Source organism: Trichoderma aggressivum (genome assembly GCF_033847375.1).
Source record: "Trichoderma aggressivum f. europaeum strain CBS 100526 chromosome Unknown scaffold_022, whole genome shotgun sequence".
Lineage (NCBI taxonomy): Eukaryota > Fungi > Ascomycota > Sordariomycetes > Hypocreales > Hypocreaceae > Trichoderma > Trichoderma aggressivum.
The window spans coordinates 362,520-382,841 of NW_026946388.1; the positions used below are offsets into that span (position 1 = coordinate 362,520).

The window sequence follows — 20,322 nt, forward strand, 5'->3', positions numbered from 1 at the left end:
AGGGCCGGGGCTTCCCGTCCCAAGTAACATTGACGTTGAACACATTGCCCAATCCGGTCAGCCGTTGGAGCTGCTCGACTTGATCCAGTCAGCCATTCGAGTTGGTGATAACACAAGCGGTATTGCACAATCACTCATTGCCCGCCCAATTCCATCATGACGCAAACCCCCCTCAACAAGGTCTGCCTCATAGGCGCAAATGGCACCCTAGGCTCCGTCATCCTCCAGGCGCTCGTAACCGCAAACTGCTTCGACGTGTCCGTCCTCCAGCGCTCAAGCTCGTCTTCCTCCACGACCTTCGGACCCTCCGTCACGCGCCTAGTCGTTGGCTCTGACCTCGCCGTCGACGAGCTCACCGAAGCCCTCAAAGGCCAGGATGCCGTCGTCGCCGCGTTCCCGCTCGGCCAGGGCGACCAGCATCTCCGGCTCGTAGAGGCCGCCTTCAACGCCGGCGTCAAGCGCTTCATCCCGGCCGACTTTGGGAGCTGCGACGCCGCCGACGCAGAGCCGCAAAAGTACCTGCCGCTGTATCGCAAGAAGACGGCAGTGCGCGAAAAGTGCGAGGCCCTGGCCGCCCAGGACGGCAGCGCGGCCTTTTCATGGACGACTCTTGTGTGCGGACACTTCTTCGATCACGGGCTGCGCGACGGACTGCTGCACATCAACTTTGACACCCGCACGGCTCAGATCCTGGACGGAGGCGCCATCAGGGCTTCGACCTCGACGCTGCGCCGCATCGCCGAGGCAACTGTCCGCATCCTCCAGAGACCCGTCGAGACTCGCAATCGTGCGCTCTACGTCCAGAGCTTCAACCCGACGCAGCTTGAGATTGTGGCTGCTCTGGAAAAAACAATGGGCGACAAGTGGCACGTCCAACATGTCGATTCAAAGCCATACCTGGAGGACGCTCAGAAGAGGTTAGAGAGCGATGATGAAAAGGCCGTTTTGGTCGCCATAGAAGACATTGTGTTTGTGCTGGGAGCTCTAGACGCCGATTGGACAAGGAGGGATGGGTTTGCGATGGAGTTGCTTGGTTTGAAGGATGAGAGTTTGGAAGACGTTGTGAACGAGGTGGTTGCTGCGTATAGAGCCGAGACGCCATCGGCATGAAGTGATCAAGCGCTCAATATCTTTATTGCATACAGTTATACACTTTCGTCATTACAAGAGTCTGTGTATAATTACTGCTGACAATAATGTCTATTCAGGTTTGGGGGTAGCATTTGGCATTCTCATAAATGCCACGAAAACTTACATGAGTACATACACGGTCCTCGCAGCACTGACTTCCTCGCCGTTAGCTACACATTCACGCTTCAATTCCCCGTCTACAAATTTCCCCAGCATGCAGGGAGCACATGTGAGCGCCATCAGCTTCAGCCGCAATATATGGCACGCACAAGTGTTGGTTCGGAAGCGTTTCTAATTGGCTAGCAGACTCTCGCCTGGACAAGGAATACGAGCTCGCGCTTCATACCGAATCATTGACGTTTCGGTTGATTTCTGTAAACGGATGTGAGTGGCACCTGTCAAACACAATGCTGGCAGATGATCATCCATGTAGATTGCAAGCAATCACCCTTGAAGCTTGTAACTCTGGCCCAATCAACGAAGCTCTCCGTTCGGAAGCGGCAACATCGACGTTGTGCCCCTCAATGCCTTGCATTTCGCCAAGGAATTGATCCTTTTGTCGACGTCTTCATCCGGCCTATCAGAGCAATATGTATCACAGCTGGAGAGCGCCACACAAGACACTCGTCTGCAATGCGGCATCAGTGCTCGGACTGTCGCCTGTCACGATGGGACGCCATCACGCCACTTGACGGGGACAAACCGACACCGGGTTGGAGTATTTAGAGCAGGCTATGACGCCCACAACATCAGACCTCTCAAGTATCATCTTCTCCAAGCGCCTATAAATAGGTTTTCCCCGGATAGCCTATCTGTTTCGTTCTAAACAAGCAGTCAGCTGTCAGTACACGCTTGCCAGAATGCCGTTCGCTTCGATCAGCACCGTCCTCATGCTCGCAATGTATGGCACTTCAAGCCAAAACATTAATGCCCGATCAACTCATGGTACCCAGCTGACTTTGAACTCTTGAACCAAGTTCTATTTCCGTTGTTCGTCCTTTGGCTGTCGCTACCCAGGAAAAGCCATGCCCCACAGTCACCTCGACAACGACTCACTGCAGCACTTGTCTGAGGGTCCTGTGCCTGGTTGACTCGACGATAACGCCGCAAGCGGGATGCGCAGCAGCAGTTCCAACGGTATACACTGGCTACCCATGTTGCGGCCCATGTCCTGGAGGATGCGGTACCGCATATATCACGCAGAGCGAAGAGCCAACGCCAGCGGCCCCTGCATCGCCAACTAGCTGCGTCCCTACCGTGACGGTAACGACGCATCCTGGCACCAGTGAAGGTTGTAAATTCGACTGCTCCAGTGAGTTTTGCATAGTCGATAGTGAGTAGCCCAAAATAGCACGCGCGAGCGAAGCATCCATCTCATGATTCGTCACCACAGACTTGGTGACCCTGCCTTGCGGCTGTTCACAGGCCGCAGGCGTCGTCACCAAGACGGTCACCGCTTGTGCGGCATCGAGTCCATGTTGGAACTGCCATACCGGGTTCCCATTTACAACCACGGCCACCGATTGTCCAGCGTCGACGAGCAAGAATTAGATAAGAGGCTGTGCTGCCAAGATTTGATGCCGCAACGACGCTTGCCGTGTGCAGGACAGGATAGCGGCTCGGCAGATGGCTAGGATGGGACCCTGTGGACAAAGAATGCTCAATGTAACACGCGGTTATTTTTGTAGAAGCCCAATGCTGCACACCTGCAGACGATGGGATGGGAAACGGGCACTGCATCCGGCTGCAATATCACCTACGCGGTGATACATGGCCGCATCAAAGGCGGGGGAGAGCCAGGACCAGGCCTGACGGATATTTTGGGAAAAGAATGATCATGACGATGCTGGAATTTTGCCATTTGAAGAATGTTGAAGGGGGCGAGTCGAGTCAGGTCGAGTGTAGATGCTTGGATCATGGAGATGTTATAATTGGAACAGGCAAGGCAAGGCAAGGAAAGATGATGCAAGACACCCGAGACTCCGATTCGGGCATCAAACCAGCCCGTCTGGCAGTGCTAAATACAGTAGCAGTTTAGTCAGGTCTACTGTGGATCGACGTGCCGCTCTCGTGCAGCTGACTAGTGCTATCAGCACTGTATTGCCCAACTACCAGCACGCGACCTCTATCCACCACTATCCACCACTATCCACAGCGCTCAGCTGGCTGCTAACCACATCACCTCCAGCTATCCATTGATCGCCACAGGCCAACCTAAGCAGCTGCACACAGGGAAACGAATCCCCAACCACCATCACCAAACGGTATACGTGTACCCATTGAGCAATGACCACTCCAGCTGAGCTCATTTTCCCTCGTCTCTCTCTCAGCTTCGCCCCGTCTGCAGCTGACGCCTCATCACCAGGTTCCCTTTAGAACAGCGACGGCCTATCGGCTCGCTCACCGGCCTCTCTGCGCCCCTAAAATAAAACCCGGTGGCCTTGACACAGCACAGCCCCGGCGCGGTGACGTTTGTCATTTTCTCCGTCTTCTGAAAAAGCATCACAAAACAAAGACAAAACAAAGACAAGGACAAAGCACACGACACCATCTTCCGTCTCACGTTTGCTTAAAACCACGTCTTGTGCTAAGGGTGATGCCCGTTCCTGCTTACCCTCTAGCAAGGATGCGTTAATCTGCGTCTGTCTGGCCTTTCTTTCTCTCTCTCTCTCTCTCCCTCTCCAGCTTTGCCCTTTGATTTGTTTGGCCCGGCATTTGCATGTTGTCATCCTTCGTTTCGGCTTAGGTTAGTCGCCTTTTTTTCTCCGGGCCTTGATGTCCGGATGCCGTGAACCTGCAGCAAATCCTTGCACAAGCCCTCGTTTACATAAGAAAGGAGAGAAAAAAAGCATCATCGTCAAAGCCACTCGTCACATAGCAGAGTGCCTGTAAGCTTAATTGTGCGAATACGTCAAGCCAGCCATTTCTATTACCGCGCGCCTATTCCGGATTTCTCAACCTTCTCACAAGGCCACCAGCATATTTCCCAATAGAGGCATATTTTGCAAGCGACGAAGAGCCATGGAGGCCCATTCACTTGCCTCCCTAAACCTGCTGGCGGCGAATCCGCCGCAATATCCCGAAAACCCGTCAGAGACAAGACTAGAGCCCTTGGTGCTCTACATCTCCAGAGTCCCTGGCACCAGAGGTATTCGGAAGCTCCCTCTCCCGCACTTGATGGCATTGCTCGGAGCTAAAGCTTACAAATAACTGCAGATGTTATTCTATCACCCTTTAAACCTCAGATCAAGAATGTCACAGGCGGAGATGTCTCCAGCAGTCTGTACTATGTCCATCTCGAGCTCCCAATGCTGGATGTAACCGGCCCTCACCCATTGAGAGATGACGCGCAAGGTAGATCCAGCGAGGATAGCTCCATGACGAGGACGATTGCTCGGAAGCCGGTGCCCGGATCAATCTCATCCCAGACTCCCAATATTTCGATACAAGGTGATCAGCAACAGCAACAGCAACAGCAACAGCAGCCCCAGATTACTTTTGGAAACCCGACATTGCGACCACCAAACGATGTTAGTGTGCCTTTTAGCTCGCAAGATGCCGACATTGCACCCCCTCTACCTCCCAGACGTTACGAATATTCGGGCCCAGGACTCTCAGACAACCCTTCTGAGCGGAATGCTCCAGATGGGCCACAGCAGTTGCGCCCATCTGTGTCTACTAGACGCAAGCCTGTCGGGCCAAGGCAGCTGAGCGATATTCCTCAGAGTCGGGTCTCCATGGACGAAACGGCACGTTCTAGAGATCAAACCAGAGATCGAACAGATACCATGGGACATACTAGGCAGAGTCGCTCCCTGTCTCCAACGAAGAACAGCGAGTATTCCACGCCACCGTTTACCTTGAGCCTGATAAGGAGGGATCCAGGTACAGGAGACCAGTGGAACGTAGGCAAGATTTCGTCGTACGAGGTGAACACGGAGGTTGGGGAAACGGGCCAGTCTGCCATGCATCTCTCTGCATCCTCGGAACAGCGATCTCCTCAGCATCCCCCAATCGATATTCACATCGAAAGCGCAGGGTATGCCAAGTTCCGTGGAAGGCCATCAAGCGCCGTTCCCCCGAGGAGGAGTATGGATGCCGATCGTTCATTCATGGACATGGCACCAGGCCCACGAGCCGATGGCATGTTCTCCAGACAGGTTTCCATGGGTTACTCGAGGAGTTTCGGCTCTGCCATACGATCCAAATTTCACCAGATGGAGCAGGCGGCTCGGAAGAAGGCACACAATCGAAGCGAGAGCGAAGCATCGGCCAATTCGTTCAGCTCCGGAGAATACAAGGCCGGGTCACCGACGTCTTCACGTCCCGACAAGATGAAGCCGAGAGGATACACCTTTACAAGCCCCTGGGGTGGTAGATGCGAGTTTCGCACGGGCAACGGCGGCCGAAGCTTGCTATGCCACCATTTCTTGCATGAGGGCGAGGTCGGAGCTTATAATCCGTTAGTCCCCGATGCGAGTCCGTCGAGGTCGACCTCCACCGTTGTCAGCGAGTTACGCTTCAATCTTCCAGGCTCCGACTTGTTCCCCTCTGGCGAAGTTCCCAAAGGCGACGACCGCCGCCTTGGCCACTTCAGCAAGTTCATCAAGTCGGCCATGGAACGCTATGAAGATAGAGATGAAGTCGATGTAATATCGCCGTTTGACGTAAACATAGGCGGCGAGAGAGCTGGAGGGGGCAACCGCGGCAAGCGGGCCAAGCTCGGCAAGCTCATCATCTACCACGACGGGCTGAAGATGCTCGATTTGCTGGTGGCAGCCAACATGGGGCTGTGGTGGGGGACATGGGAAAAGAGCTTCTGAAAAAGCGAGTTGTGCATAGCGTCGATTATGCCATTGAGTAATCCATCATGAAGCGTGTAAATGCGGGTTTCTTTTTTCTTTGTTGATTTGATTTTTGATTTCGTTTTTTGATCTTCTGTTCATCATCACAACACCTGGATTGGCATTAGATAGGAGGTAATAATGAGCTGTAGCACGCCGAGGTCGTTTGAGCGGGCGTTCAAGTTATATGAAGCATCACGTGCCATGTCACGAGCGGCCAGTCCCACCAATCACTGGCCCAGCAATGTAATCCCGCAGTGCACTAAGCCATTCATCCACGGCAAAAGAGCCATCAAAAGTGCATCACGTCAAAAGTCGCCTCCCGCCCAATCGACGTCCCGGCCCAGGCGAGCCTGCTCTTTGCACCTCCGTCAATTGCAGCGAATCCGACGACAATGGCGCCGACCCTCTCCGCCTCGGCAGCAGCCATGCTCGCCAAACGCCAGCTTGCCCGAGCTCCGGCCGCTACCAGCCCGCTCATGATGGCGACGAGGATGCTGGCCACTCCCTACCACCAGCAGCGGGGATATGCGACGCCCAAGGGACCGCCGCCGCAGAACTTCCGAACGAGCAAGCAGGTCGAGTGGGTGTGGGAAAAGGACAGCTTGTTGGACCGGCTGGGCAAGTACTTCCTCATGACCGAGATGGCCAGAGGAATGTATGTCCTGCTGGAGCAGTTCTTCCGACCACCGTATGTTATACCGACTCTGGAGATTCAGGATTTTCACCGGTCACTGGTGTGAATTGAGATTGCTGACTGGAGGGACGCAGCTACACCATCTACTACCCATTCGAAAAGGTACGCAGGTTGCGCGGGGGATGAGCTAGATATCCATGGTGAACCCTCCTCTTGCCATTGAGCTGCGATTAACACTCTTCATAGGGCCCCATTTCTCCCCGATTCCGTGGCGAACACGCGCTGAGACGATACCCCTCTGGTGAAGAGCGATGCATTGCCTGCAAGCTCTGCGAGGCCGTAAGGAACCCCGCCAATATTCGAGAGCGCATTTGCAGGGATGGGGAAATGCTAACCGCGCACGCAAAACAGATCTGCCCTGCCCAAGCCATCACCATTGAAGCCGAAGAGCGTGCCGATGGCTCTCGCCGCACTACCCGCTACGATATCGACATGACAAAGTGCATCTACTGTGGTTTCTGCCAGGAATCCTGCCCCGTCGACGCCATCGTGGAGTCTCCCAACGCAGAGTACGCGACCGAGACCAGAGAAGAGCTGCTGTACAACAAGGGTGAGTTTGTGATGAAGCCCAAGGGAGATGAGCTCTGCAGCCGTATATATATACTGATACAACCATTACAGAGAAACTGCTGTCCAACGGAGACAAGTGGGAGCCTGAACTTGCTGCCGCCATTCGCGCAGATTCACCCTACCGATAAGCTACACAAAACTAATTCCATTTTGTATGATGTGAGGGGAGAGAGAACCATTAGAAGAGAGGCACCAACGGAGGAGTCATGGACAACAGGATTGTACATAAGCTTGGCGCTAAACGAAAAAAAAAATAAGCCTTGTATTCGAATTTCGGCCATGGAATGGGTGAATGGGCGGGAAACGATGAGGAAAAGTGACTACAATAAGTTGTAAAGTATAGCATCGGTGAATTGGTGGAGGCAAGACATTGAAGTTATCGTTCAACTATCTAGGAACATGTTAACCTCTTGCTCACCACCGGTTCTGAATAACCGAGGCCGTTTCCAGTAACACCAAGACTCTGGATATGTCCAATGTCGGCCAATTCTGTGCTTATGGGAGATTAGAACCATACTGAGAGAGGTCTTGTTGGTTACCACTGCCTCCAAGGGCGGTTCTGGTCTCTGTAGAGTCACGATCGTCTACTGGCTTGCCCTTCTTCTTCTTTCTTCTGATTCTGTGTTGCAATTTCAACAGCAAATACATTAGGAGGGTTACCTTGCCTATGGTGACTTTCATATTGAACTCTGGGTCGGGTTGGGTAAGTTTGTTAGAAATGGCTTTAGGGCGCAATTTGATGAGAGATGTGAACGGGTATTTATAGGTGCACAGATACGCTTCTTTGAACATGTCATTTCTGTTCAATGCCCATTTGATTGTCAGACTTGGTTTGTAATACCAACGTGGTATCAAACTCAGTCGTACACTGACAAGCGTGTGCTAAGCAAGCTGCACAGACTTCTGTGACCAAGTGTTCTATCAATGTAGCTACTATATTTATTGAACCAACCACCTTGATACAGAGTCCTATCGATACGAAATCAAGTACCCATGTCAACAATAGTAAACACAGCTCTTTATTTCTCCAAACTCCATGTAATACTCACACAATGCCTTACACGCATCTTCACCAATCCGGAGCTCCCCATTCCCGCTGATTCAGCTCCCCCTCCAACCCACCAGCTGCACGTGACTCCTCATCTCTCCTCCCCCTCCGCACTCCAGCTTTCCCAACGCATGTACCTTTGTACCGGCCCAGCTCCGAAAAACCTCCAATAGACCGAGTAATAGCCAGCGAGAAATTTATCATCGCCGGTCCCGTCGTCACCTTTAAAGATAAAAAACCCGCCCTGCCGCAAAACCACCCCCAAAACCCGCAGTCAACCGCCGCCCCCCAATTGACTTTGCCTCTTCTTCTTCTTCTTCTTCTTCTTTTCCCCTCGTCCTCCACAAAAGCCGCAATCATGTTCCGCACCGCTGTCCTCCGCACATCCGCCTCGGCCGTCCGCGCTGTCGCCCGACCCGTCGCCATCCGAAGAACAGCTGCCCTGGCCGCTGCTCCCCGCGCCGCCGCCGCCCCTGTCCGTGTCCAGAGCCTCGTGGGCGTGAGGATGTACAGCGCCGGCGGTGGCCTGCACAAGGAGGAGGTCGAGGGCCGCATCATGAGCCTGCTGCAGGGATTCGACAAGGTAGGCTTGGCCCCCCAGCTCGCTCTATTGCTTCGCAGTTGTTTTGTCAGCTCGGAAGTCATTCGGAGGACTGGTTTGAGGGAAAATGGGAGGTGATATCACGGAGACGTTGTGGGATGCATTGCGTTTGGCAAAGGAATAGCTGCGCAATGGCAAGATTTGGATCTGAGAAGGTGGTTGTTGATGGAGGCGGGGGAGCAAGCAAAAGAGAGCGGGGTGCAACAACATCATCATGTTTGGATATGCGCCGGTCCATGACTTGACTTTTTTTTCTATTTTTCAATCCTTGTGTACGCAAACATTTTGCTAACTGTATGTGCTGCAGGTCAACGACGCTACCAACGTACGTCCGGAAATACCACCGCGCGCAGAACCCCCCCTCATCGAATGACATTCCCTAACTCTACCCTTTTTACAGATCAAGCCCACTGCTCACTTCGCCAACGACCTCGGCCTGGACAGCCTCGACACCGTCGAGGTCGTCATGGCCATCGAGGAGGAGTTCAGCATCGAGATCCCCGACAAGGACGCCGACGGCATCCACTCAGGTACGACAAGTCGCATTCCCCCTCTCCCTAGATATCAAATAGTGCTCACACTCCGTTTGCAGTTGACAAGGCTGTCGAGTACATCCTCAACCAGCCCGATGCTCACTAAATTACTCCTCCCGACCCGACGACTCTGGAAACGCTGGCCACCACTTTTTTTCTTCTTCTCCCTCCTTGACTCTCTAAAAGTCCCTCCCTCGTTATGTCACTTGAAATTCCCTCCTACGATATACCCGGATAAGAAGAGGTCAGGATATAGGGGCGGGGTTTACCGAGATAAAATAATGAATTTGTTCGGGGACTTGTAAAATACACAAAAAAAAAAGGCCTTCACGGTCCAAAAAAATCTCATAATTTCTTCTTCATCTTCGAGAGGGAGAAACGGGGCCAAAGGGACTCTTCTTTTATTCGCCAGTGTTTTCGGGATCCGACGGGAAAAGAGTGTGATGGGGGAAAGGGGTGTTAGAACGGGAAGAAAAAGGTCGATTTGTATTGATGGTGGTCGGAGACGCTGCGAAAAAAAAACGGTCTTTTGCAGCTTATCCCTTGTACTAGTGTATAGAAGAATCATTTTACTCTCCACCGACTGACTGCCAGAAGTTGACATCTCCCGTGATGTGCAAAATGAGATGCCATTCATGATTTCTCTAAAAACACAACTACAAAATAAGCAATCTTACAGGACGATTCACATGTTAAAACGAGATAATACTATTTTTTATTAACGAAAGAGAACCCCAAGCTCAATATTTCACCTGAATTGCATATACAAACTCCCCTGTCCTAATGATACATACATCTTCAAACGCAGATAAATCATAGGTAGTTATTGACTGGCGTAACCTGAGAGGTATTATTACGGGTGCTTCCAAGCTCGCTGCCTCCAAAAGTGACTCCAACGGGTTGACCCAACTCCTCCGAATATATCCTGGCGAAAAGAGAAAATAGTAGATCCAAGTTGGCTTCGGGTTCCGTCCCTTATTATATCCACCTCCAATGTCTGCTAATCGTTCGTTGCGAAACGAACAAGATCCCCCAGTCTCGGCAAACGCAAAAAGCGAAAGAAATATTAACAAACAAACCAGGGCAAATGCTTGAAAAGAGAAGAAGAAAATAAATGATCCAGAAGTTTGTTACTTTCATTGTTTTCTTATGATGATGAAAGCATATGATGCTTGTTGTTGCTAACTCCCTTGATAAACCGTAGACCAGAAAATGAGAGGTATGACTTCAGGGCGTGGCTGTCCTAGATGGCTCCTCGATGGCATGACGGAAAGATGGAAAGAAAAATGAGAAGAAGAAAAAAACGCAGAAAACTCCAACCTATATAGTATATATATACACCCCCTGTGTCCCTTTTTGTTTTTTCCCTTTCCCAGCCCTTGGCGATGTTGGATGCCGGATGATGATTTTGTGTGTTCCCCTTCCAAAGATTGCCATTGTTATTGCAAGAGAAGACGAGAGAGAAGAAGAAAAAAGTGTAAAGCGAAAACAAGCAAGTAGCTTGGAAGGACATCCGGAAAAAAAAGTCGATGGACTGAACTCTCGGTTTCCAAGAAAAATGCACGTCGCATGGCGCGCTGTCGTCTGGTTCGTAGATCGTCATGCCTTCGTCAAAAATGGTGTGATTCCTCCGTTTCGTCGATTTTTGGTGTTAAAGGGTGGGGGTATCTTGTCTAAAGAAAATATGCTCCGCCATATTTTTTGTATTTTTTTTGTCTCTTCGCGAAGTCTATTACCTTCCGTTGACCGGTACAGCGTCTCGTCCCTCCTTGGTGCCGTTGGAAGCCGGTACTGTCTTGCTGGCGGCAGCGGCGTTGGCATAGGAGCTGTAGGCTCCCAGCGCCAGACCGGAGGAGCCGCGCTTGCGAATTTTTGATGATGACGAGTCATCCTCTTCCTCCATGCTGAAGACGAAATCGGGGTCTTCTTCATCAATCGGAGTGGTAAATCTGCCAGTGACGGACGAACCAATGCTGGTGCTGGAGACGTGGCGCTCTAGGCTGCGGTCCTTGCCGATGGGTGAGATGCCATTGCTGGCGTTACGGCCGACGGTGGGGTGCAGAAGAGGGCTCGAGCCATTCAACGTGTCATCCAGCCGGCTGCGTTGGAGCTGCTGTGACAGGACCGACATGGTTTCGCTTCCGGACCGGATGGCAGATGGCCGGAGGTCGTCAGACATTTCCTTGGCCAGGATCGAATTTCGCAGGGGGCTCCCAACGTGGCCGAAAGCTGATCCGGCAGCGCTTCGGGCCGATCTGGTCATCTCCTCCTCTTCCTTCTGACGCTGGAACAGGGGTCCCCAACGGCTCGGGCTTGAACCAATGGGGCTGCCATACTTGCCAAGACTGCCGAGGTTGAAGTCGGGCCTCTCGTCTCGCATTGAGCCTCTCCGGGCCTTTTCTGCCGGGGTCAACAGATCCTGCAAGTCGCCAGGAACAAGATTTTCCGGCACGTTGTCGTCGTCGCCAAAGGCAAACTCGGCCTCCCAATCGCGGTCAACCATGTTCTTGGGCATGCTGGCGCTGAGAAGTCGCGGCTTGGGATATCGGGTCGAGTGCATAATTCGTTTCCCAAAGTACTCTTCGCCCGTGAGATGCTGCGAGTCTGGAGGGCTGCCGGCGGTGGGGGTAGCAAGATGCTCGGATGACCCAAAGGCTGACGAGTGGAGCAGCTTGAGCGTCTCGGAGGTGCGCGAGTCCTTGATGCTGCTAAGTGATGGAGACGGCGACTCGAGGCCAAACTTTGACGGTACGGACGAGGGCCATGGCGCAGCAGGGAAACGGGCGGCGTTGGAGATGCCGTTGGAGTCGAACGAAGCGGGCAATGGTGCATCGAGCACGGACAAGCCCTTTGCAGCAGGCGACAGGCCAAAGCCAAGGCGGGAGGGGTCGTCGTCGGGCGGGGAGCCATAGCTAGACTCGGTGACGGAGTATGGCGCATCAATGGTAGGAGGGCCGTTATCGTGGCCGCTGGAGAGGCCGAGTTGCTGAAACTCATCCCCGAGATAAGGATATACGGGTTGGTCGGCGCGGTAGAGGGACGTGGTCAAGGCGCTGGCGGTCGAAAGGCTGAAGGGGCTACTGACCGAGCCCGGGGTCTGTGAGACGGGACTGGCACCGCCCGCACGGTTGGCGAGATTGAGGGGATTTGGGCCGATGGTAACGCCATTCTTACCGTAGTTGATTCGGCGGCCGTCGGGCAGGACGTGGATGTTTGCGCACTTGGGGCCAAACTTGCAGTTACCCTAAGAGGAAAGCCCCTTGTCAGCCAACCAATCTCGACACATCTGTCTTTGTCATGCCATGGCGCAGCAAGCGAGAGGTCGCAAAAAGAGGTATTCAGAGGAGAACGTGGAGCACATCGGACGAGCGTCGGAGAGGACGTGGAAGGGTGCGGGTATTTTCGGGCAAGGACAAAAAGAAATGGGATCAATGTCGGTTTTCCGGCTTTGGTTCCTCTGCTTGTCGCAATGGGTGACGATCACGGGATCGAAATATGCAAGATATGACACCCGCAGGCGCACACGCATAAAAAAAAGAGCAGTGCTCACCTTTGCGAAATATTTGCAAATCGTCTCCGAGGCGGCGCCTAGATCATGGCTGAAGGGACAGGCATTGCCGGCCTGGCAGGCTCCCTGGCGGAAAAACTTGCACGGGACGTGCGATGTGTCTACAAGCAGCAACAAGAGGTCAGCGCATGCCCGGGCAATCAGTCGTTGCTCATCGTGAGGCTCGAGCCGCGGTCGTGTGCCGGGCTTCGGTGGGGGAAGGCCCTAGAGAGAGAGAGCCAGCAAACAGAAGGAGGATTGTGTAACGTACTGGGCGGGCTGCGCGGCATGCTATGATGGCTGCTTCCGTGGGCGGCGCTGGGGATGCTGAGGCTGCCGCTGCGCATGTGGCGATACTCGGGCATCGTGGCGATGGGAGACGAGAGTCGCGAGGCTCGGCGGTCGAGCGCAGAGGGGACAAGAGGTGAAACTAGAGGAAGAGGAGAAGAAGTGCTGCGAGCGTGACGGATCGAGTTTGAGGGGGAGAAATTGGGGTTTAGGTGCTGCGCGGGCGGTAAAACGACAGCGCGGGCGGGGATAGAGGGGACGGAGGGGGGAGACAAGGCCCCTGGAGGCGCTGGAGGCGCTGTACAGGCAGCCGTAGGGGGGCCCTGTAGCTGGAATCCAGCAGCGCCAGCGCCAGCATCCGGGCCGCCGACGCCGAACTGGTACGGGTTGATGTAGTGCATGTGCGAGTGCTCGGGTCCAGAGGCTGCCCGGGCTTGCAGCACTTGGACGCTCGTTGTATCTCCTTGACGACGACGATTTTGATGATTGACTTGGTGACTAGTATTCGTATACCCGCTTGCCGCAGAATCTTTGTGTCTCAGCACGGCTCGCAGCAGCGCTCCCGGCCGTCGTAGCCTCTGGGGCGGGAGCACGGTGTATCGGTCGTGGATCGCGGCCATCCGCTTATGGAGAAGCAGGGTGGAACTTGTGGTGAGAGATAACAGGGCCGAGAACCAGTCCGGGGACGATGTGTTGAAGATAATGAACGAGAGTGGACGGATAAACTGGGCAACAAGAGAGAAGAGAATCGGCGAGAAGAGAAGGGAGAAGAAGCAGAAGCAGAAGAAGCAGACAGGTAGAAGAAAGCAGGGCGTGATTTGCGCCTGCTACCACGTTTTTGTACTACTCGGCCCCAACAACATAAACGTGAAAAGAGTACTCGTACGGAGCAGGCGTTCCCGTACGATGGAACTAGCAGCAGCTTAATTTGAGGCTGTCGATGGGCTTCGCTGTGGTCAGTCGCCCGTCTGTCAGCAGTGCATGTACCGAACCTGCGGGTCCGCCGGGTTCGAGAGCTCAGCAGCGACCGGTACTGCAGAGGATGTGAGATTCCGTAGACTGGCAGTCGATCAACTAAATCGAATGATATCCAAGGCGGCCGTGACAAGGGGGGGTGGCAGGGGGGAGCAGGACAGGGAGGTCAGTTGAGGTGATGGTAATATATCACGGCAGATGTCGATGAGTCGGCCGCCTATCAAGCCGATGCACGGGGGACGTCTAGCTCATTATATACCTGGTTAGATAGGTATGTCTGCATCTGTGAAGAACAGGCCGAGGGAGGTTCAAGTGTCTAAGATACCTCTATAGGTGCTCCGTACATGTACTCATGATGTGCTAAATAAAGGTACGCTGCGAGCCCCTCTCGTTCGCGTTTTCTGTTCATCAGCTCCGAAGCCAAAGAGCAACCATGTACCCCAGTGGCGAGGGTCTTTAGGATAAGCAAAGGATAGGTAGGTAGGTAGTTGGATGTGATGGTCAAGAATAGAGGCGTGTGGACAACGGGCATGAGCATGGGCATGGGCATGGGCATGGGTGTAGGTGTAGTCGTGTTAGTCAAAGTAGGCGTGGGTGTAGATGCGGATGCGGAGGGCGGCGTCCTCGGAGTCGTCAGGATGGTGTGCTGAAACACCACAGCTCTTTGGCGATGGCCTCGAGGTACCTCACATCCAGCGCCAAATACGAGGACCGGACATGTATCAGCGTTGGGTCAAGTTGGTTGCATGTACATGCGAATGCCGCTAGCCGGAGCAAGAGCCCGCGCAAGTTGGTGAGGCGTCTCTCTCTTGGATGCCCCTCGAGCATCGCCTTCTTCTTCCAAGACACGGCGAGGCGATCGTACATGTAGTTGAGCCACTAGTCTCGAGGATAGACTGAGGGCTAGCAGAGCGTTGGCCAGCCCAAGGTTTCGATTCAGCTCGGAAGCGACCGTCGCTCCCGTCTCTGACTCTGGCGAGGCTCAGAATAGCAATTCATGTTGGATCTGACAGTGATAGCCTCTGGAGTGTTTCAAAATCCGGTCAACATGGGCCCCCGAGTTGAGTTGAAAGACGGCCATGTTTCCAGGAAGCCGGACTTGATAGCAGCCCACTTGCCGAAACGGAGGGGCGAGGAAGACAACCTTGAAGGAACATGAAGCATGCCACTCGCTGTGGGCCGGCATTCCTTTGGCCCAGACCAGAGCAGAGCAGCATCAAGTCCCTCATCCGCTGAGATGCGAGAACCGGCTGGGCGTTGAGACTCTTGTGCATGCCTCGTCGTTTGGCATGGCCAAAGAGGACCGCGCAGCTTGTCTCTACGAGCATGTGTGTCTTGATGCATACAGTATGTGCCCATCTGTATGCATCCGAGATGATGCCTGCATCTGTAGCCACCCTGCTGCAGATCATTCATGGCAGCTATGAGCACGGGGCCATCTTGGTCGATGATCTTGCCCCGTAGCGATTTGCATGGCACTTGAGCGTCTCCACGGCCGGTAAATAAAATTGAAATAAAGAGGGAATAATAACCACACCACGAACCCGGCCTCTTTATCAGATATGCTCGGCGGAATACACGCAACGAGACAACATCAGAGGTTCACTCCCACACCATCAAAAGCCGCGATATATCCACACGGACGGGTAGCACCGCTACTACTTGCATGGTACGCGGAACTCGTACTCTTACTCAGTAGACGCATCTTGGCCTCTTTGCCGGAATGTTCGCAACGCTAGTCGAATAGGTTTGCCTCGTGTTACGCATGAGTTTGTCATCCAGGGCCGTCGAAATGTCTTGGCCGAGCCGCGTTGCGAAGCCATCATCGCCTGCCCACGCAATCTTGTCCCACATCGAGGCGTTTAAAATAGATCAAAGATTGTCAAAGACGGGCCCCAGCCGCTGCTGTTACACCGCATATGATGGTACATCTTGATTCGGTAACTTGTCGGTAGTATGTAGTGGTATTGATTGCAGCCGTCTCCAGCTCCCTGCAGTAGACCACATACACGCAGTAAGCATCCATGCTTCCACGGCCGTCAATGCTTTTTCACGCCGACTCCATGTGGTTCCAGTCTCTGTGCTTACCTGTAGCTTGTTCCAGTGCTTCCGGGCTGCAGCTACAGTACGCCGATAACCTGACTTGTACTCGTACTAGAGGCATCGCGTACTCTGCTCTCTGCTCTCTGCCCTCACCAGCTTGAGCAACCTCCCGCGCGCTAGCACAACCTGGGCTTGTCAAACCGACCGCCGACTCTCAGTGAGGAAACACGGCCGTCACAGGGAAGAGCACAGACGGATAGAATGCGCGCGCGAGACAGCGCCAGCAAGCTGATCCCAGTCCATCTGCCTGTACGTGTACTTGGCTAGGAGCCCCGTGGGTGTCTCGGCAAGGTGGCACTCTATCCAAGGTATCAAGCAAAAGAACGAGGTCAGTAACTACACAGACTGCGTGAATCCGGGGAAATCGCCCAGCTCCCTGGCCATCCCTGCAGGACGCCACAAAGTAGAGCCGGGATTCAGAGCCATTAGTTTCGGGCTTCATCAGGTGTTGGTCCATGGCGGGCCAGGAATAGAAAGCACGCAGTCGTCATCATCGCCCGGATGCCATCGAGCCGAGATGCGGATTACAAGTACGAGTACTCGTAGTAGTAACCCATTTTGAGGCTGAGACAATGACGAGAGCAGGCAGTTCATTTAGTATTTTCACCTCGCCTCGTGGGAAAAGATAGGTAATGCACGCCGTCTGTAGGTATGTTGGTTGGTTAGGTATGTGTCTCGTATGCACATGTAGAGAGACGCCGAGAGTAGTGGCACATGAAGCTGCGGTATCTCTTATCTGGCGTTGAATTATTCCGACGCTCCCCCATCCGGCCTCGCCTGCATCCAAAACCTCCAGACGAGACGCGATGCGAGCGACAAAACGCCTCCGTGCAATCACAAACACAAAACACCTCGATGGCGCCACAAGGAGGACGAGACGCCCAATAATCGCACGCCCAGCCGGACCGCTCGAAACGACTCGTCAATTCCCCCATTTGCCCCCAGCCGCTGCCATTGTTCCCTTGGTTCCCTTGCCTGGTCTCTCAGCTGGGCAAAGTTCTTGATTTTTCCACCACGCTTCGGCCCATGACTTGCATCCATCGTCTGCGGCTGCGTCCAGTCATGGCTCAGGCCAGCCCTCCATGGCCGTCGGCATGTCTCAGGGCAAACGGAGCGCTGGCTTTGCCCTCATGCCCATGCCCGGGCTAGCGAATGGGGTTTGTGTGCCAACTCCCAACTCCGAGGCGATGTGCGGTGCCTCTACATTGATTTGGTTAGACAGCCATCTATCCGCCTCTTCTTCGAGGCGACATGGTTGATGGGCTACTCCATACATGCTATCCGCCATGTCTTGTCTCGATGCGATACACGCCGATCCTTGCTTTTTCGTCTTTCGCCTTCATTCCGATTCGCTTCCCACCTGCAGCCATCTTTACCTTTTGATCGCTTCTTCATGGATACCAATAACCGCTGACTAAAAAGGCGACGAAACCGAAGCATACATCCAATCTCCCACCAAAAGAGAGAGAGAGAGAGAGGGAGAGAAGAGAGTGCCGCACCACTCGGTCAATAGGGGCTTTGTGCAACATCCAAGAAGCTGCCTGTACCTGTCGACGCTTTTCCCTTTCCAGCATCAAGAGCGGGAGGCTGTTCGTTGCCTCTGCTTGGGCTTGGACGACAGAGGCTATCAACGACAAACGACGCCACCAAGAGGCCATGTGCAGGGGCAGCCGAGTGCTTGGATTCTGACTAGCGATATGGCTTAAGCCCATGTCCAGACACCTGCCCACACCGGCCGGTCAGCCTCAGTCCGCCGAGGTACTAGTCGTCGGCTAGTCTGATGATTAGATGCCATCACCACCTCCCGCATTTGACTTTTGAGCCCATCAGCCGCGAACGCTATCTGCCGCTCAACCCACGCCACCATGTCTGTCCGATAGCCTTGGATACGAAAGACGCCGCCGTGCTATTGGCGAAGGATGTGAATCTCCAAATGTTCATGTGGCTGTCGTGGGAGACGGACACACGCATGGCTTGTTCGTTGCGAATCCCAGCCAACCACAGGTCGAGCTTCCATCCTTGCCTGCAAGTGCACCGGCATGCCGCATCTGCTCACACCTTTTGCCCGCCCTGTTATGCATCCTTATGCACATCTCAAGCGCTAACGCAAGCATGTGTGAAGATGCATGCGTGGTGGGGACGCACTCAGAAGCTCTGTACGAGGGTCATGCGTCCCGCATCGACGTTGCAATACTCCATGCTCCGACCTCCCCTCGGCATCACCTACGCGCAGCTACACGCAGCTACACGGTGCAAGCTGTGCTGACCAGATGCGAATCATCGGTTCTAGAAACACGAGTTTATATCACCCCCTTGATGGTTTTTTCTTCTTCTTCCTGTCACTTGGGCTCTTTGGCTTTTGCTACTGTCTGTCCCTTTCAGTAGTAAGTTGCTAACCCAAATAGCATCCGAAGTGCGCTCCATACAGTTGCGGACACTTTGCGGGCTGGCTTCACGCTTTCTCTATTTGCTTTGGCTCTCCCAGTTCTTTTTGATCTAGGTGTGGGCCGTCCCAGGCGGCCCTCTCCGCATCTGCCACCTCTCATTCCCGTAAATGTCAAATGGCAAAAGCCAGCTTTGAGCAACGTCTGACGCCGGCCTTCGTATCTCAACCGCAACTCGGATGCCCTGGAAAAGTACGATGGACCAAGGTTCGGGAAACCATTTACAAAGTGGCATTGATAGACAGCCTAGCCGGGTCTTGTCCTGTCCTATTCGCACGCCCCCTTTGTCTTGTTGCTGCGTTCACTGGAGCCGCAGCAGGCGCAAGCCCTCGGAGGCTCAGACCGTTGCGACATCCCTGTTGGTTTTGGTGTCTGCTTCACATCTATGCCTCTAATCCTGCAAGATCTGCCACTTTCAGACCAAGCACTCCATTACTGAATCTCATGATCCCTGCCCACTCACCCCACTAAGATGCCGGCTGTGATGGCCAACCTTGCCCACCTGTCCCGGCTAGTTTTGTGGTCATCCGCCCAACGACACCATTCACACGCCTCCCCCCCTCCTCTACTTGTGCGTTTCCTCGCCTCCTGGGAGGCTCTTGGCGGTATCGTCAAGGGGTATCACCATGCAACCAGATGATGCGCCATCTATGTCGTCTTCCAATCAGCAAAGGTCACAGACGCCTTGGGATAGGTAATTATGACGTTGGCTGTATTCTTTTGCGGCTCTTTTTTCACCAGAGTCCCTCCCGTTTTGCTCCGGATTTCACTTGCTCCGGATTTGGAATCCTAATCTTGACTCTTGTTGCTTTCCTCTCTGGGGCAAGGCATCTTGTGCTGTGTAGTTTTGTTGAAGTGGCACGCGGATACCTCGACTTATATAAGCCACTCTCGTGATAACTTATGACAGGCCCAAGCCAGGACACAAGTTACACTGCGCCGGTACGCCGAAAACCAACTATATTCCCAGACTCTTTCACGGTCCTAGTGCCGTATCTGAACGGGCCGCCTAGCTTGTGGGCTCTGGAGTCAGTCTGAATCCTGACTGATCCTGATTTGACGTTTACTCAGCTTTGTCTCATGGACAGCGCCATAACGAGCTTACCATGGATCCCTGGCCCTTATTGGAAGATCCATGCAGACCATGGTTACCGTAAACAGCCAATTCTTTTGCATGTGACGGCAACGGATTTCGAGAGTGGGTGCATGCGCCCGTCCAGATCTGGTAAATGCAGGCAGCACGGAAACTTTAATCCGTCTTGGCCCAGTAACGGGCCTCTCATCGAGCCAATGAGTGACACACGCCCAAGAGTGTTGCTTGAGAATGTTCCCTGAACCAGGATTCCATTCGATCTATTTGTCCGAAACCTTCTTCGCCATGTAAGCCTCTTTTTCGCTTCGCGATTCCTCAATCAGGTTTGAGACCTGGTTCTCCTTTATTGAGGGGCAATAACTTGCGTGAACCAACCCCCCTTTTTGGTTTTTACGAGACAATTTCACGCGCTATCAAGAGGTGTTGTGACGGTTTGTCTTGGGCAAAT

The 20,322-nt window shown here is 53.6% G+C and overlaps 5 protein-coding genes across 5 annotated transcripts; 4 read left to right on the forward strand and 1 right to left on the reverse strand.

Annotated features, from left to right (window-relative positions):
- Positions 1-156: 156 nt before the first annotated feature.
- Triagg1_5954 (uncharacterized protein) lies at positions 157-1,110 on the forward strand (the record flags this gene model as incomplete). Its single annotated transcript, XM_062900524.1, has 1 exon — positions 157-1,110. One exon carries the CDS (start codon positions 157-159, stop codon positions 1,108-1,110), a length of 954 nt encoding a protein of 317 aa, XP_062755155.1.
- Positions 1,111-4,152: 3,042 nt separating this feature from the next.
- Positions 4,153-5,954, forward strand: Triagg1_5955 (uncharacterized protein; the record flags this gene model as incomplete). Its single annotated transcript, XM_062900525.1, has 2 exons — positions 4,153-4,279; positions 4,348-5,954. The coding sequence occupies 2 exons, from the start codon at positions 4,153-4,155 to the stop codon at positions 5,952-5,954; spliced, it is 1,734 nt and encodes a 577-aa protein (XP_062755156.1).
- A 416-nt stretch (positions 5,955-6,370) lies between these two features.
- Positions 6,371-7,370, forward strand: Triagg1_5956 (uncharacterized protein; the record flags this gene model as incomplete). Its single annotated transcript, XM_062900526.1, has 4 exons — positions 6,371-6,666; positions 6,747-6,774; positions 6,859-7,222; positions 7,294-7,370. 4 exons carry the CDS (start codon positions 6,371-6,373, stop codon positions 7,368-7,370), a joined length of 765 nt encoding a protein of 254 aa, XP_062755157.1.
- Positions 7,371-8,648: 1,278 nt separating this feature from the next.
- On the forward strand, positions 8,649-9,530 carry Triagg1_5957 (uncharacterized protein; the record flags this gene model as incomplete). The annotated part of the gene is made up of 4 exons (XM_062900527.1): positions 8,649-8,873; positions 9,199-9,216; positions 9,292-9,421; positions 9,484-9,530. The coding sequence occupies 4 exons, from the start codon at positions 8,649-8,651 to the stop codon at positions 9,528-9,530; spliced, it is 420 nt and encodes a 139-aa protein (XP_062755158.1).
- Positions 9,531-11,156: 1,626 nt separating this feature from the next.
- Positions 11,157-13,879, reverse strand: Triagg1_5958 (uncharacterized protein; the record flags this gene model as incomplete). The annotated part of the gene is made up of 3 exons (XM_062900529.1): positions 11,157-12,668; positions 12,975-13,093; positions 13,243-13,879. The coding sequence occupies 3 exons, from the start codon at positions 13,877-13,879 to the stop codon at positions 11,157-11,159; spliced, it is 2,268 nt and encodes a 755-aa protein (XP_062755159.1).
- Between the last annotated feature and the right edge of the window lie 6,443 nt (positions 13,880-20,322).